General features: G+C 41.2%; 1 protein-coding gene across 3 annotated transcripts in view; it reads right to left on the bottom strand.

Moving 5' to 3' along the window:
* Positions 1 to 18,809, bottom strand: part of LOC147113393 (uncharacterized) — a 374,107-nt gene that overhangs the window by 140,823 nt on the left and 214,475 nt on the right. For all 3 annotated transcript variants that reach the window (XR_015079196.1, XM_085994401.1, XM_085994400.1), the window contains 3 exons: positions 17,140 to 17,333; positions 13,730 to 13,845; positions 7,018 to 7,249 (listed from right to left, as the gene is read on the bottom strand). Coding sequence is in view for 2 of the 3 variants with exons in the window: in XM_085994401.1 (XP_085850527.1) it covers positions 7,018 to 7,249; positions 13,730 to 13,845; positions 17,140 to 17,333 (542 nt within the window). In the remaining variant the exon portion in view is untranslated. The remainder of the gene's footprint in view (positions 1 to 7,017; positions 7,250 to 13,729; positions 13,846 to 17,139; positions 17,334 to 18,809) is intronic.

Genomic DNA, 18,809 nt, shown 5'->3' on the forward strand with positions numbered 1-18,809 from the left:
TTCCTGACATCAGTCCTAAAGTTGCCTTTAATTGGTTAGAACACATGTTTCCTTGTTACATCTCAGCTGTGGCTCACTGGGTAGCACTCTCACCTGCGAGTCAGAAGGTTCAAGTCCGACATCAGAGACTTGAGCACAAAAATCTTGGCTGACACTCCAGCGCAGTACTGAGGGCGCACTGCACAGTCGGACGTGCTGTCTTTCAGATGAGACATTAAACCAAGGCCCCGTCTGCTTTCTCAGGTGGACGTAAAAAATACCATGGCACTATTTCGAAAAAGAGTAGGGGAGTTATCCCTGGTGTCCTCACAGAATCCCCACAGTGCAGATAGAGGCCATTTCGGCCCATCGAGCCTGCACCGACACATATCCCACCCTATCCCCGTAACCCCACGTATTTAATCCCCTAACACTAAGGGTCAATTTATCATAGCCAAATCAACCTAACCCGCACATCTTTGGACTGTGGGAGGAAACCGGAGCACCCGGAGGAAACCCACGCAGACACAGGGAGAATGTGCAAACTCCACACAGACAGTCGCCCGAGACCGGATTTGAACCCGGGTCCCTGGCGCTGTGCGGCAACAGTGCTAACCACTATGCCACCGTGCCCCCTAGTCACCGTGTCCTAGCCAATATTTATCCCTCAATCAACATTATAAATTATCTGGTCATTATCACATTGCTGTTTGTGGGGGCTTGCTGTGCGCCAACTGGCTGCCGTGTTTCCTACATTTCAACAGTAACTACACTTCAAAAGTACTTCATTGGCTGTAAAGTGCTTTGGGACGTCCTGAGGTCATAAAAAGCGCTGTATAAATGCAAGTCTTTCTTTCCTGTTAAAGCTGAAAACATTCGAATATAGCATTTACAGCAAAATAACCTGTGCATCAGTTTTTACTGTCACAGTAGGAGCAGACACGGCTCCATATGACATAGCCTCGAATCAGGACTGTAGGCCTGTGTTAGCAGACTGAATGAGGTGCATGCAGAGAGGAGAAAAGGTGAGTGTATTCATTTATTTTACAAATATTATCACACCCGTGTGAAAAGTTTGGGAAATTTGCTTATGGTAGAGATATTCTAACAATTGTTCTTCATCACAGAAAATGGCAGGAGATTTGTATTTGCCATTTATATTGTAGTACAAGTGAATTTCAATATCCAGAGTGTTTTTTACTCTCAATTCTAAACTAGGATCATAGCAAGCGTACCATTTAAACATAAAGTAAAAGATAAGTATAGGAAAGTACTTCACATGCAATTACTCACCTATCATCTAGTTAACAACAACTTGTATTTATATAGCGCCTTTAACATTGTAAAACATCCCAAAATGCTTCACAGGAGTGTTATAAGACAAAAAATTGACTCCAAGCCACATAAGAAATTAGGGCAGATGACCAAAAGTTTGGTCAAAGAGGTAGGTTTTAAGGAGCGTCTTAAAGGAGGAAAGTGAGGGAGAGAGGCGGAGAGGTTTAGGGAGGGAGTTCCAGAGCTTAGGGCCTCAGCAACAGAAGGCACGGCCACCAAAGGTTGAGCGATTATAATCAGGGATGCTCAAGAGGGCAGAATTTGAGGAGCGCAGATATCTCGGGGGGGTTGTGGGGCTGAAGGAGATTACTGAGATAGGGAGGGGCGAGGCCATGGAGGGATTTGAAAACAAGGATGAGAATTTTGAAATCGAGGCGTTGTTTAACCGGGAACCAATGTAGGTCAGCGAGCACAGAGGTGATGAGTGAATGGGACTTGGTGCAAGTTAGGAGACGGGCAGCCGAGTTTTGGATGACCTCAAGTTTACGTAGGGTAGAGTGTGGGAGGCCAGCCAGGAGTGCGTTGGAATAGTCAAGTCTAGAGGTAACAAAGGCATGGATGAGGGTTTCAGCAGCAGATGAGCTGAGGCAGGGGCGGAGATGGGCAATGTTACGGAGGTGGAAATAGGCGGTCTTAGTTATGCCGCGGATGTGTGGTCGGAAGCTCATTTGAGGGTCAAATATGACACCAAGGTTGTGAACAGTCTGGATCAGCCTCTGACAGATGTTAGGGAGAGGGATGGAGTCAGTGGCTAGGGAACGGAGTTAAGTTTAAAAAAAAAATAAACGTTTCCTATCTGACACAAGAGATATTTACAATTTAACATAATTTTCTTGGATTAGAACCCAGTTCTCCAAGTTCTCTAGGCAGCTGCCCAACTGATGTGATATACAGACCCTGTCAATAAGGATTCACAAGGGTTCAATCTTGAAAGCATTCTTTCATATCCTTCATGGCAACCCTTTGGGATCAAGTACCATATATGCAATCGTTTTTTTTTAAACCAAGCTTGATGTAACAGTTTACACTAAAACGACTACCCACCCCACATATCGCTTTGAAACATTTACCGAAAATAGCTGCAAATACATAACAGATGTAAATGTGCAGCTGTAGTATAAATATAGGATACTCAATAGGGAACTATGGAATACAGAACTTATTCCACAAGTGAGTTAGATTTGATAATTCCCGAGTGTACAATTCACAGATGAGTTATTAAGGCCTTCCTCACAAGTGGAATAAATTCAGTATTCCACATTTCTCCACTGGGCATTCTGTTTATACCATTGTGTATAATTACTTTTATATTTCAATTAGAATTAGTTATCTGCCTTTAATACTACAAACAATTCGGAGAGGCTCTGGCATCTCTTGGACCTGCACTAGGATCTCTGCAATATTCAATGATGCAAAGTCATGGTCATGGCAGGGACATGGAATGCAACCTGTAAATATCAGACACGGCAGATTCAGGCTCAAATTGAACTTAGCCATTTTTCAGGCTTTTTTTTTTAATATTAAAGAAGTTTGGATGTCAGCAGGGCCCACCTAAACCATGGTTTTATGGCACTGATATCAAAAGCAGATTTTTAATTTAAAAATACAGATTTTTAAGTTATTACAGTATCTGTGACTAAAAAAACAGGAACATTATTGGGGGAAAAAAATATACGCCATTATATAATCTTATATTTGCAGAAGAACTGGTATATTATATTTTAGCTGGCGGAACAGAAACTTCAGCTCAGTTGTGACATTTCACAAAAGTTAATTCCAATATCTAAACAAAGAGAAACGAACTCTTGCTACATTGCAAGGTCAGTTCTAAGGCCAAATATATTCTCTCCTTTTAAGGTAAAATGCAAGGCTGGGATTTCCTGCCCTTCCTCCATTGATTTTTCTCTGGAACTGGGGCAAGTAGGGGTGAGCAATGGGTCGGGGATGTGCTCTGCCCTGCTCCTTCCCTTTTTTCAAGCCTCTGCTATTTTCTGCCGGAAGTGATGGGATGATATATATTATGGTTGCCCGTATATGAAGGGGCAAATTTTAATCCTATTAAAATGGTGGAAATACATCATCCGATCTATTTTCTGTCATGTGACCCACAGCAACCCACCGTGACCTAAGGCTGGAACACCTTCCGTGTAAGTGGAAATGCTGGTGAATGGAAATCCCACCAATCTGGAGATGTACTTCAATTTTTCGAAAGCAGAATTTCTGAGGTCATGAGTCTATTTGCCCTATTTGTATTAGCACTAACATCAATGCCAAGTGCCTATCTGAGCATTGTGGAATGAATATTGGATGGGTTCTATAACAGATGGATGATCAGCTCTATTAGATTACTGCCCATGCAGTGAAGACGAAAATCTATCCGAGTGTTAGGATGCAGATTTCTTTCTGTAATTCCCCATGTTTTGCGCTGCTGATTTCGACTTGGCATGTCACGGAGCAGCAGAGAAAAAAGGATTGGCACTTACTGAAGATTGCTCCCATATACCTCCGATTGTTTAGTTCAAGAGAGGCGTTGACAGAAGCACTGAAGTATGTTGCCTGCCTGCCTTCGCAGTCAGGGAACAGTGTATGTGATGCGGGAGAAATTGCAAAGAAGTTACTCATAGAGCTCATAAGGATAGGCTGCATCATGCAATGGAGAGATCACATTCATGCTTTAGAGGTACTCTTCTCAGCTTGAGATGTGCTGCAGAGGAGGGAGGCGGTGCTCTGCACGGTATGCGGCTCATGGTTTACTTTGCCTGGAAGTGCTTGAAGATATCACTAGGTGCAAAGTAGGAATGTTTATTATTTCCCAGCACGTTGTCCAGTAGAAGAAAGGGGAAAAAAAAACAAATGCTAATGGAATAAACCCCAAACAGAATTTTTAAAATAATGGTTGGTTTTTTTTGCTGTCTGTAGGCCCCGCTGTGTGGACGTGCAGGACTGAAGTGGTGTAGGCCTGCCATTAGCACACCTAAACTAACAACTCTACCTAATTAAGTAAATTCAATGATCCCCGTTCCCAGCATTGAATGGCACTCAAAGGGAGCATATCATAAATGGGGTTGTAGCCCTAATTCTCTGACCTGCACTTCCTTCAAGTGTAGCTTAACGCTGCAAGTGGGAGATCACAGCATTTACCCTAGTAATCATTTCTAATTCCAAGAAGTAATAAAGATTTAACAGTATCCATTATATCTGTACAGGCTCTAGAAAACCAACTGCAAAAAAAAATTAAATTAGAAAAAAAAAATCCTCTAATGCAAGCTAGGATTTGTATTACAAATGAATCATACCTGGGCCAGATTCATTGCTGGGTATATACAGTCAATGCATATGACACAAGGTTTAAAGGAGAACTCATTAAAACTTTAAAGACAAATTAATCCTGGTTAAATCAACTTTAGTATCTTTCTCTATAATCCTTCATTATCCAGTTATGTTCCAATTTACAAAAATGACTGGTGCAAGATAAAATGCCCATGTGTGCTATTGCTTGTTCGGACTAAGGCCACCTCAGAAACTAGTACTTGTGTGGACATTTTACTTCAACAGTATACACACCATTCCTCCTTTACGGTATCTTTTTATTCTTTCTTTCATGTCCCCTTCTATATTTCTTTCTTTGCATTTATTTTCCACCTTTTCTCTTCCCTTATTGGTAGCAGTTCTTGTGTTTTAGTATGTGCAAAATCACTCTATAAGGTATATTGGATGGATTCACCTATATTTATGAATGTGGGAAACTGTAACTATCCATCCTTTAATATTGGTATTTTTTTACCAATGCCTGTTGGCGGATGTGAAATTGCTTATAGATTTCCCTTATCCACAAGAACTACCACCAACACTGCAGTGACCACCACTGACCTCTTACCTCCACAATAGATGTCAGAATTTTGAGGAACAGCAAAAGACCATTTAGGTCCCAACAAGCTTGTCTCTGTTTGATTAATCAGCTTCACCTAACTGCCTTCTGACAATGTCCCTCAATCCATTTTGTCTCCAGAAACAGATCTAATTGTCTCTTAAATCAATTTCTATTGTCTACTTCAACGGCATCACTGGCAACTATTCCACAAGTCAATTACCTTTTGTATAAAATAAAGCTCAGCCTGATTTAATCCTAATGTATTTATTTTAAACTTTTGTTGCTGGCACTTGTGCTCGTCACCCTCTTGAACAACTTTCCTAGATTAGCTCTGTTGAACTCCATCAGAATCTTGAAAATTTCAATTAGGTCATCTCAAAGTCCCTTCTTTTCCAAAGAAAATAAGATCTATCTTGGACCACAATCTGCAGCTGCTAGGGCAGAATGAAATTGGCAGCAATCAATATCAAAACCATCAAGCGCTCCACAGAAGTACATCGTACACTGTTACTTTCTAACACACATACATGACATGGTGAACTTTCATAATTCCTTTATACATCTGGATCAATATTATAACATCTAAATTTGTCAAAACCATTTCAATCCCAACTCTGAGTTCTGTCCCTCTGTGCTTCCACGTGCTGCATTACGGACATTCACAAATACGACAAAATAGCAATGAGCTCTTGAAACATTATAGAAAACTCAGTATTGTTTGGAAGACTGAATCTTAAAAAAGCAGTTATGATTGATTGTGACTGTTCTAGTAGCACACAAGAAAGTCTATTGACCCGTGAAGACAGCTGTGTTTTAAAGAACATTAATGTGTATAATTATTATAGAAAAGTAAGAGAAAAACCTCAATGACCTTCACACTGAACCTCCAGTAAAAGTGCTCAGAAAATAACTTTCCTGTCAAGCAAAAGCTTTGAAATATCTCTCCCTAAATGCCTATCCAATTACAGTATAAATTACATCTTTTAAATGCAGAGGACCACAGCAGTGGTCTTAATTCAAATTCATCTTCAGTAAATCAAGGATACGCAGCATTATTTTATCTTTGATGTTAAATTTGTACACCGTCTTTAAGGAGTGTACACTTACAACAGCATACAACAAAAGCTCCCTCAATAGTTCAGTGGGGAAAGGCAGTATCTGGTATAGTATTAAGCCATACAGGCCAGAAGGTTGCAGATTGATCTCTGATCTGCACTGAGTTAACTGACCTCCGCCACAGGCGCAGTTGGAACACTACAGCTGGGGGTCAGTGTCCCTGGGCAAGGAAAGGAGAAAAAAAAATATGACCCTGAATTTCTGCTTCTGATTGCTATCCAGTAACTGAAACTTGTGTGGGTGTGTGTGCAGGACAGGATTAGGATTGGTTGTGATGCTTTTGATTGAACAGATTGCTGACACTCACTGTCATGGCTCAAACACAAAGAATGTTTGAAAAAAAATCAAAGCATGCAAATAAACCTGTTTCCACCCCCACACGAAGGGTCATTTGAGGAAAAACATTTTGTATCATTTCATCAGTAACGATACAGTTTCAGGACACTCAGCAAAGCTTTAGACTGTTTTAAATCTGATTAATATAAATGACGATACAGAGCTGTTTGTTCTATAAATTCCTAACTCATCCATATAGAAGAATCTCAGGCTTGTTCTGCAAGTGTGTAAACTTTTATAGGCTATAGTTTGCGTCAACTGTGCCTGTGGCAGGTGAGCTCTTCAGTACAAAAACCAGGTGTTCACCCATAATTATTTACTTATTGGCAGATTTGATTGCTGAAACATCCGTTGTTGCTATTTAACAATGATTTACTCACCAGAGCATTTTTCTCCTCCCTCTGCCAGCTGCTCTCTGCCTGTGGCGGCTGGAGTTTACAAGCTCCAGGGGCTGTTGGTAGTTGTGCGGTGTCATTTTTTGATTTGTTAGCCTGATCTGCAGAGACTGCGCTTGCGGAATCCACCATGATTTGGCTGAGGGAAGATGATTCAGGTGATGTGACAGTTCCTGTAACACAGACAGGGACAGGCGCCGGCTCTTTTGCCTTTGGCCTTTAGTTGTGGGAGAAAGTGGGGGGGGGGGGAGGGAAGGAGAAAAAATAACTTGGTTCAGTCAAATAGTGTTAGCTTTTAGAATTCAAACAATAGAAAAATACTGGTAAAGCTAGTCTTTTCAAATGGCCAAGGTACCTGTTACATCATCAAAATTCATTAGTGTGTTTCATGTCAATCAAACTATCAATGAATTAATGTCACGTTAATATCATACAATAATTTTTCACTTATTACCCAACACCAGAATATCTCACGTATCGAGACACCATGCTATCAAATGGTGCTTCAAAACCTATAGGAACTATCTCTGTATTCTCTAAAGAGTTGCCAACTCAATTGCACATTGTAATATGCCTCCCCACAAAACACAGCTAATGCACAGTTGATTTCCTGCCTCAAGTTCAGGCATGTTGTCTATTACCTGACAGGCCTAAGACAGGATTCAAACTAAACATATGGTAATTTAATTAACTCCTTCTTTCCCACAAGGCACCTCCGAACATGTTGTATGCCTTGAGGCTAAATATCAAACATGATGAAATTGTTTCCTGCTCTAGTGCACACCTTGCCTGTGACTTATTGCGTGAACATTGGATAAGAACTGTTCACCTGCTACCTACGAGCAAGTCTCACACTTGACCTGCTCTGCAAGCAGAAGATTAATTCTCTATTGTATGTAAAAGTTTTTTTTTTGACTTGTATGGTTATAGCTGGCAATAAAAAATACATTCACTGGCAGGTAAAAGCACCGGCTAGTAGATCAGTAGCCAAAAGGTTCTAAGTGCAATTTTCCAAAAAAACAAATAGCAATTTTGACATTTCAGTCAAACTTACAGCTAGAAATTTTAGCTTTCACAGAACAATGGTGACTCTAATTACTGTTTTTAAACTGGAAGTAATAAACCATTCTAACAACCGCCATCATGTGAAAATCACCCACCAATTTGTGAAGAACAGCATTTGCTGTAACATGGGAGAAGGGGGCACTGCCCTGTTAACGCAGAACACTCATATATTTGCTTGCTGACTGCTCACCATTCTGAAGGTCTGTACAATAGTTTAAAATGTTACTACATAGAAGGAAAACATAACTGTAAGCAATTGTGCTGGGGCAGTGATTGATCAACAACATTTTTCAAACAGGCCTATTGTAGAATGCTTCAAATTTTTCAAACACACAATGTTAATTATTTGGGTGGCCTCAATGGATCCTCAGTGTCGAATTCTGTTTGATCACTAGAATGTATTTTTCACAGAGCTGCAGAAATAATCTTTCATTCTCACAATGCAAATGTCATCATATTTGATGGAGTTTGTGTTTTGTTTTTAATTTTTGACTGGCCAACAAGGATAAAGACAAGCAGATTATGTTTCAAAATATAAAGGCTGATTCTGTTTTGCTTAGCGGCAACAAAATATTCTCATTGTTTTTGTATATTCTTTCCTCAGTGCCCCAAGGCCATTAGCAATATTGCCTTTTTAAAATTCTTTTGCACATGGATACGTCAAGGCCTGTATATACGCATTGGGCTAGACTTGCTTTTTTTTTCAGGAAATGGGAGAAATGCCCCTTTTTCATTGTAATATATGCCTGCTAAAATAACTGGGAAAATACATGATTCTACAACGTGCCTCTTTCTAAGAATTAGATTTCATTGGCGGTCTGGAAGAAGTCAATTTAAAAAGAAGCATGAAGGTATGGCATGAATATTATTGCAAAACAGAGTGCAGGACATGCAGTATTTGCTAAAGATTTATGTAAACACAAAGACATGTTAACAGGGAGGTAGCAAGTAAGATGGAAATGAAAATAAGTTATCTCCAATGCTCAGCAAGTTTGTCTAGTGAGTTCCTGAGCCATGCACTCCAAAAGGTTGCATGTCTCTGCTGGGTCAGGTGTAGGGGAGCTCGAAGTGGTCTCAGCACCCATGGGCATGGAGGAGAAAATCAGCCAGGTTTCCGTGCCTGATCGCTATGCAGCAACCTCTGCTGGAAGTGCGTGTGTGGACATCGGGTGATGGCAGAATCGGGCACTGCTGTGATGGCCCCGGCAGTCAAACAGTCTGCTAGCATTTGCTGCCAAGGTCACTTGGGCAAGATGACACAGGACATCCAGAGCCACAGAGCCATACCCCAGCCAAATCGCCACACCTTGAGGAGAACACTGGTAGAGACAATTGCTGAGAAAAAGAAAAATTAACAGGGCTGTGCAAATTACATTGTACATGGCATGGTGGGAAAGGGAATGTACTGCAGGAAGCACATCATTCTAGTGAACAATATGATCAAAAACTAGCACCAGGTAATTCTTTAATTGGCTTATTCAGGAGGTAGAGTTGGGAAGGCATTGGAAGTGTGGCAAATGGAGGAGTTGCACAAAATTACTGTTTTCTATGTGTGTGTGTGATTCATCATATATTGCATGATTTTCAGAATATATTACAACAAAATATTCATGCACCAGCCCATATAATGACAATACCATACCATACTCAAATGGGATAAGTATACTTAAGTACTTATACCCCTGGAATTTCCACAGAGGTTCTCCCAATCTCCCAATCTGCTACTTTCAATTTGGCAGAAGATTGGCGGAACCTCAGAGAAATGGGCTAAACGGCTAAAATGGTTATTTATGCTGTTTCTCCGAGAATGCGGTGGACTTCCGCCAAAGCTACAGCAGAAGATAAGGAGACCCTGTAAAAATCCATCCCCATAATGTCCCATCTGGTCTCTTCATAGAAAAAGAAGAACCTAGTGGTGGGCAAAGAACATTAAAAGAGCATAATTCACCTAAAAATCAGATACAGACTCTACAGGAAATCATACTGATGATGAGGGAGAAGCACAGAGTGAAGCACCAAGTACTGGTGATGAAGGAGTAGCAACACTAAGGGTTGATGAGGGGCCAGCCAGTGCAGGGTGGAGATTCAACATCTGGAATGCACCTCCTGAGTTGATAATAAAGATTTTATTGGGCCTTAGTGGTGCAATGCACCTGCCCCAGACATTTAAATGACCCAGTTCCTGTAGTTTGGAATGCAGTCTGGGCCTACAGGAATTTCAGGTCCAATAAAATGAATTGACTTTTATTGTACCTTATTTTATGTATCTACACCTCTAGGCTGCCTGTTCCTCCTCAGTTCCACTGCAGTATACTCATCAATTAGCAGTAAACTTATCTACACTATTTGCTTCTTTCACTGTTCTGGTGATATTGGAAACCTGTTGGTATTTTCAACCAATATTACACCATTCTTTATTCAAATAGAATTTTCGCTCAAATTAGAAAACAGAAACAAATGATCCACTGGTGTACCTGTGAGGCGGGGGGAGCAAAATTCTTCCCGAGATACATCTATGACAGGATGTCATTATTTTTTATAGGCTCTGAGTCACCTGCCTCTAGAGTGTCACACAAGAGAAAATGGTTAGAGTGAAGTCAGTTATGTGAAGTCTGTCTTTATCATTTTGTGTAGCACAGAGCAGCGACACAGCAAATCAAAGCACCACAGAGGAAATCTTATGCCATTTTGATTTGTGTGTCGCTGCACTGTGTCACAAAATGATACAACCAGAATTCACAATCATGATTCTCTATACATTTTCTCTTGTGTGACATCTGAGGCAGGTGACTCAGAGTAAAAAAAGCCCTGGTACATTCCATATGGCTAACCATGGTGTGGCACTGGCTGGGTGGAGGGGGGACTGTTTGCCAGTCTGACCCTTCAGCTGGTGCAGAATTTGCGGTGTCAAAAACCCACAGAAAGAACAATTAACTGAGTAATTTTAAAACTTGGGGGAAAAGTAACATCAGAAAGATGAAAAAACCTATAAAATCATTCTTGATTAACCCCAAGGTATTTGGGACTGAAAAATTCTACTAGCCCTATAAATAACGCATTCTTTTTAAAATGTGAATGCAAGTACAGATTTTGTTCCAAATAGCAAGAATTAGTTATTAGCCATACAAGTATTTTTCCTTTATTTCTGATATTTCTTCCAAAATATATATTAAAATGTTCTGTTTTGTCAAAGATAGTGCCACTGGACCAAGTGTGCCAGTTCAGGGTGTCTAACAGAAATTACTCTGTTTACAAAAATCTCAGCAGCTACCATGTTCTAAATTTTAAGCAATCATCGTGTTTTCACCTTTTTAAAAGTTGTCTACATGCATTTCTGATCAGAATTTTGAAATCCCTTTCTTTGATTTCTTCACACTGGCTTACATCTGTGAGCTTCTTCAAAAACATTTCTTCAATCTTATCTGACCATGGATAATCGGTTTTAGTTACATACCACAGAAAATGCTTTCACTTTGGTCTTCAAACCCTTCACAGCTCCCCCACCCCCCGCCATCCTCCAACAATTTCTCCTCTCATTTTATCTCCTTAATCTTCCTTTTTTTCTGAAATATAGTTCTATGGGCAGTGGAAGTTCTCTGATGTCTTTTCCACTCTTCATTTGTGAGCCTGGACAGTGAATGCCAGGAGGCTACAACACCATAGTGGTTATCGCAGCTAAACCTGTCCTGAGTAGAAGGACAGAACTTCATCTCAGATACCTGATCTCTGGTACCTGTAGTTTGGTAAAGGGAAGGTATGCAGTGTTAATCCTAGACCCTTACGTAAACTTGCTGGTAAAGGTGAAATTATAATATGGTCTTACCAAGGTTTCACCTATACTGAGGAACATGGGTAAGTATTTTTGCCATATAGATCGAAATCCTGAAAAAACTAGGAAAGGTTGTTTCAATATTCGTTTGGTTTTAAATTCAAAGGATCCATATTTTGGACTCTAAATCCAATCTGAAGTCTGCAATTATCTGAATGTTCATGCCTAATTAGTAGAAAGTCAGTCACATGAATAAATTTGTAAATATATTTGCAGTAAATGAAATCAGCATGGCAGTTAAGAAGGCAAATGGTATGTTGGCCTTCGTAGTGAGAGGGTTCGAGTACAGGGCAAGGATGTCTTGCTGCAGTTGTACAGGGCCTTGGTGAGACCACATCTTGAGTATTATGTGCAGTTTTGGTCGCCTTATCGGAGGAAGGATGTTCTTGCCATGGAGGGAGTGCAGCGAAGATTCACCAGACTGACACCTGGGATGGCACGAATGACGTATGAGGAGAGATTGGGTCGATTGGGCTTATACTCGCTGGAGTTTAGAAGAATGAGAGGGGATCTCATCAAAACTTATAAAATTCTAACAGGACTAGACAGACTAGATGCAGGAAGGATGTTCCCGATGGCCGGGGCATCCAGAACCAGGGGTCACATTCTAAGGATAAGGGGTAAGCCATTTAGGACAGAGATGAGGAGGAATTTCTTCACCCAGAGAGTGGTGAACCTGTGGAATTCTCTACCACAGAAGGCAGTTGAGGCCAATTCATTAAATATATTCAAGAAGGAGTTAGATATATTTCTTAAGGCTAAAGGGATCAAGGGATATGGGGAGAAGGCAGGGACAGGGTACTGAATTTGGATGATCAGCCATGATCTCATTGAATGGCGGAGCAGGCTCGAGGGGGCGAATGGCCTACTCCTGCTCCTATCTTCTATGTTTCTATGTAACAGTTGTATTTAATTCAAAAATTCACACAATTTTTTGATATATTAACACTTGACCTCTGTAATTATTTTTCATCTGAGTTAGCCTCTTATATCCACTGTTGTTTTCAGTGGCGTAGTGAAGTTCCATGCTGTATATGATAATAAATGCTTTTCCATTGGGAGGGTGCTTGAGCAGTACAGGGAGAACCCCAAAGCCAGTTATCCATGACTTCCCTGGACAAGTTGGCCTAGACTAGGAGAGAGTTACGAGTCGAGCCCAGAAATCAAATCCAAAGCTCCTAATCGAGTCCACTGAGCTAATATAGCTGTTGGGTTGCCCTGGGCATATTATCTCTTTATTATGCCTGACTTATTTCTGTATCTCATAGCTGTTTACTCCAAAAGGAACAATATGCTTTCACCCCTCCTGAGTCAAGGTCTTAGAGGCTCTGTTCTGCTAAAGAACAGATACCAGGATCTTTTCAAAGAGCAAAAAGATATCATTGAGAAGGAAGACAGATGGGGCTTATGCTTTTCATGGCTGACATGAACCAATTAGGATAACCACAGATTCTTGCCACCGAGAAGCATGGGTCAGTGAAAACAAATTACATGCGATTCCATGGTAGGGGTCTAAGAACTCAGGTGTCACCAGGCAATGAACCCCCTCCCAGCTTTCCATACATCAGAAAGCATCCTGAGCTCATAATGACTGACATGAAGTGGCAGCTAAGCACCAAGTTTTAAAAAGGAAAATCTAATTTGTAAACAAATTGACATCATAACAAGCTATAAACAGCTGTCCTGGTTCTGGCAGATTTACTGATGCTTCAGTGACTAAAAATCACAATGTTTTTCCAAAGCAACTTCATTAATTTGTGGTCTGGCATTCATTAGGACAACAAGCCCCAGGGGACTACTTACAGCTTAGCCTCCATGGTAATGATGTGAGCTTTGGGTCTGCTGATTTTAATGTGGGTGCAATTCTTGGGCAGTGCAATCACACAGTTGTTACCAATTTTGTGTGGGCAGATCAGCGTCTTTAAAAAATAAAGCATATTAAAGAATGAATGGCAAAACACATATTAGTGGTATTTAAAAGGCAATATAACAAAGAAAATATGCCCTTTATCAACAATTTAGTCTGTGATATGATTTTACTAAACACGATTGAATGCACAAATAGGAGTCCCCAGTGAAATAGAGAAACAAGCAACTACTTGTTCTGGCCTGCAGAGATTTCCCAGAATGGTTAAAATCATCACAGTAAGCACTGGTAATGGAACTTTACACTGTTCAGTATGAACAAGCTGGTCTGCAGAGTGGGGGGAAGTAATGAAGTAATTAGCTGGACTATTATAAGCACCTGTGACACTGATTAATACATGTCCGCTCTGGCAAAGTTTCTTTTCCAATTCTACTAAACCTCGTGTTTTCTGTTAACCACTTCCTCCACAAGATTAAGTGATAACACAACGTACTCAAGGCAAAAGTTGCGACAATGTTGCGTAAAATCAATTGTAATTTGCCGAAGGAGTACTCAAGCGAGGCTATGTCATAATTGCCCCATGTCAAATCTAACAAACATTAACGTACTGTCTGACCCACAAGCCGAAACAATGATGTCCCTGATATCCTTATAATAATGGAAAATATTAGGTTATGACATGTTTAAACATTTATCATTACAATCTAAATAACGCAAGATATATTTAGATTGAGAATCTCTTTTCCAAGTCATTAAGAGTAATGTAGTAAACTATCTTTAATTAGTGCCTGCTTTTCAGTCTATTAGAAATAGTCTAATGAACCTTTTATAAAAACCACAACACAGCATAAAATAATAACCCTTTATTGCACCATGGTAAATGAAGCACAGGGCTAGTATCAAACTACATACTAGATAATGCATCCATTCATCCGAAAAAAAAACCCAGAGGCAGCACAAATTTGATTTAGTGCTTTTATAAAACATTATAATTTTCTCTTTGTGTGGATCATCTTTTCCCCCACCCCTCAATAGGGGACATTCTGTGGCTGACAGGGCTGATTGCTAGTCTACTTCCAGTCTTCTGACAATGATTCTATCCTCACCCTCCTCTCTTTCTCCTGCCCTGTGGGGAACTGCTCAGCCTCCACTTGATGTGTCTGATTAAGGATAACTCTGCAACATTGAAGAGGCCTAAACTCAACTGTACTTCACAAAATGGCAATCCCTTATCTCCCACTAAGAAATGGAATTCAATCTCACCTTTGGTTTCTGGGAACAAAAAAACCCTTTGAGACATTTCCCCCCCCCCCCCCCTGCGGAGTGCACTGACCCTGTCTGTGAGGGTGGGCAGGAGATCTGCCTCAAGTCTCAAAGTGCATGAGAAAACCTTGAGGGGGGTTCTGTCTCTGATTTTCCCTCCCTCCCTGTGGGCACAACTCAGCCATCAGCTCTGCTCTCCCCACCCCCACCACCCCCACTGCAGTAGCAAGGTCGAGATTGTGAATTCAGTGTGTTGCGAATCAAGAGCACAAGCTCATGTCCTCTCACTGGGTGCCAGGGTTCTTTCGGCTTTAATGTGCTGCACCATTATGCCACCCTACCACATTCTGCCACTGGGTGGCATAGCTCTTTGGGGCTGTGATGGAGGCTGCACCATTGTGTCACCCTATGACTTTTATTCATATTTTATTGACTGCCTCATTATAATAATCCAGCGTGGAAAAATACACTTCTTATCGTCATGTAAACAACATCATGCTTCCATACAGAGCAAATGATGCCTAATAACAGCCCACACAAGCATTTGTCAACAAAAATAACCCTCGTAGAGACCAGTCAGCAAAGAAAAATCCTTCAGGGAGAAACAGCGGCATGTTTGAAGGGAATATGGATTCTGCACATATTGTCCAGATAACTGAGGATGGCAGCCAACTGAAGGACTCGCCCTCCTGAGTGACCTACCACATATCCTCAAGTTTACAGGTGTCTATTTGGTCATTGTTTTTCCAGTATTAAGTTTAACTCAGCAGTAATGCTATTAGTGTTAGAAATAAGCTCTTGTGAGGTATTTCTCTCAATGTTCATGATTTCCAGGTAATTTCTGCAAGGTCAGAGGACTGTGTTTTCTCATATTTTTGGCCATTCTGTCTCGCTGTACCGCGTTTTGTGTTTGCCAAATATTCAGTAAAGTAGATTTATCAACAATCTTGCTGGATTAGGACAGCAACATATTTTTTTCAAGCAGAATGAATGGATGGGACATCATTTTGCATGATGGAGTCCATGTCAAGCTCTTAAACCTCTGCTTCTCTACTCATGAAGGCTTCTTTTGCCTGGTATTGAGTATAGTCTGCAGGGACAGCAACCCTTCTAACCTGCCCTCATTTTGAGATTGACACACTTATTTCTGAACAATTGGCCACTCACCTGAAGAGGTTTCAGCTAATCACTGAGGACCATTGTTTAATAGTTTTTTTTCAAATGCTGTTTTAAATTTTTTATCCTACTCCCCAGCTGCGGCTGCAGGCAGGCTGACAGATCACCGCCAACTTAGTTTTTTTTTTACCCCCTGCAATTTTCTCCCCTTATCCTTCCTTTTCCAAAAAGGCACCAACTCATGTGGTTTGATTTGCATCAGCAGCTCTATGGTATTGTAACCAAGCAGCCATTCTTCATATGTGAGCCGAGACAAATGAGTCTTGAGTGGGCAACTTGACCATGAGATCTGGGATAAGATGGATCTTCACAACTAAGCAGTCACTAATGCCCTCATCTGGTGTCTACACAGGTCCAGTTTCCAGCCGGGTTCACCAGATAATGGCCAGGAGCATGAGCCCAGACCAATTATTCCCTGGTCTACTCTAGACACAGCAGACTGAGATTGGCTAACTCAGCATAGACTGCAGGTCAAATCTTGGAACTTCCCAGTCTGTAGGGCTCAGTACGACACCCTGCAGAGCAACCAGAGGCCCTACTATTGTTGGTTATGTGCCAGCCACAAGAAGGGGGAAGAGATTATCTCAAAGTGAACTGATCTGTAATTTCTTCATTCCTCCAATGACGCAGGTAAGATTGCCGATTCATCACATGGAGAACCTTGGGTTGCCAATTCTGTGTGTCATGCGAGTTTAAATGCCAGCAAACAATGTCATTATACCATCTTGGAAGCTGGGTCTTAAAAGAATGCCAGAGATCCTCTCCCCTCACCCAGCATTTTTAACCTTTTGATAGACTCAAACCCCAATCATATGTTCCTTACTTCAGAAAAAAACACCAGTTCCCTGATGCACATAATGTGCCTGCTGACTTTATAGCATTTTCTTATGACTGACTACATGCTTGCCTTCTCTGCACAGCTCAAACACATCGTGGCCTCCTTCACTTCTTCGTACGTATTCCCACCATTGCGAGAGGTATAAATCGTGGCTGAATACTTGTTCAGCACAATTTCATTTGCAGAAAAGGCATCTGGGAAAACTTCTTGTAGGGATTCATCCACGTGGTTCTCCAACCCACTTAGTGTTGAAAGATTTGCACCTGAGAATAATTGAGACACAATCCATTCAGAAAATTGTATGAAGACTGGTTTTCTTTTGTGTGATCCATTTCACATCTGCTAACATCCCTCCCACTTCCCACTTTCTTTGCTGCTTTAAGTGTCAGGCAGCAAGCGAATAATATTCCTATGTGTCCACTAGGTGGTATCTGCTAACCACTTGCCCGCTGTTATTCCCTGCAATACCCTCACATTCTTCTATTGGCATCTGTTATAAGAAACTGAACTGAATGCCAGTGTTACATTATTTTTTAATTATATTATACCAGTACAGCATCATTTCGGACTAAGGTAGCCCTTAGTTTATAGCTACATTTCTAAACAATGAATATTATGGAAACAAATAAAAAAATATTTTTACGATTACTCTTTTACTTCCCTGAAGACACTTGCCTGGATTTCCTGTTTGCCCCTAGATGATTTTTTGAGGAATCTGTCCCGTCCTTCTGTCCCATCTTGCTTCCTGTTGCCCTCCCCCCATCCCATTTCATGCCAATGCCATTCAATATGCCTGATATGGGTGGGTATATTGAAATGATTGCAAGTGAGGAAAATATGTTGTCCGGCATACTTCCTTTTACTTGCGTTGTTTAAATGTTGGAAGCAAGGGATGTGTTTAGCCCAGGCTTGTAGCATTTTAAAGTCATTGGGATGGAGAGACAGTGGGTTTCCAGAGATTTAAATTGAATAAGGGTCTGTGCCAGCACTAACAGAGGGTTATCTCACACATGCTGAAGAGAAAAATGTTTCCACTTCTGTAAGTAGCACGGAAGCAGCATCCCCACAGTGTGGCAGGCCCCTGAGGTGTACCACTGCAAAACTCTACCCCAATCGGACACAACTCCCCTGGAGAGGCTGGGGAGACAACCTCCAAAAGGCTGGAAGTCCTACCTCTCTTCCCAGAGATATATCTCCATCACAGAAGGACACACCCACTGACTCTTGCTGGGGTAGGGTTCCATGGTAACAAGCAGTCCTCAGGTACCTTTCTAAGCTGTCGCCGTGAGTGTTGGAAGAATAGTTGATTGGGTGGGGTGGGGGGGTACATCACAGCCAAGTCTGACCCTGTTCTCACCCAATTCCACATCCTCGCACTTTGTAGCAGAAATCACTGGGCAGCAATCAGGAGTGGGAACACTGACCTCTTTAAGCCAGGAGCACCAAGGCCAACTGTTGCCCTGGGTGATGTAAGAAAACTACTAGGCACTTGGTCTAAGCGTTAAACAAAGCTTTAATCAACTGTTTTACAACATGGAGATCTCGTTGTGTCCTTCACTAGTTCCTGTAAAAAAATGTCCTGAGCAAGCTGGGCCCATGCCCGAGTATTTATACTCTCCCTGGACAGTGCCACCAGCAGGCCGCCCAGTATTATTTCATAAGTCATTTCCACATGAATGACAAGATTCATGTCACTGGGTAAACGTCAAATAATGATCAATAAATATTCCTTTTATAGT

This window comes from Somniosus microcephalus, chromosome 8 (assembly GCF_052327205.1).
Source record: "Somniosus microcephalus isolate GS21.2 chromosome 8, FLI_Smic_1.0, whole genome shotgun sequence".
Classification (NCBI taxonomy): domain Eukaryota; kingdom Metazoa; phylum Chordata; class Chondrichthyes; order Squaliformes; family Somniosidae; genus Somniosus; species Somniosus microcephalus.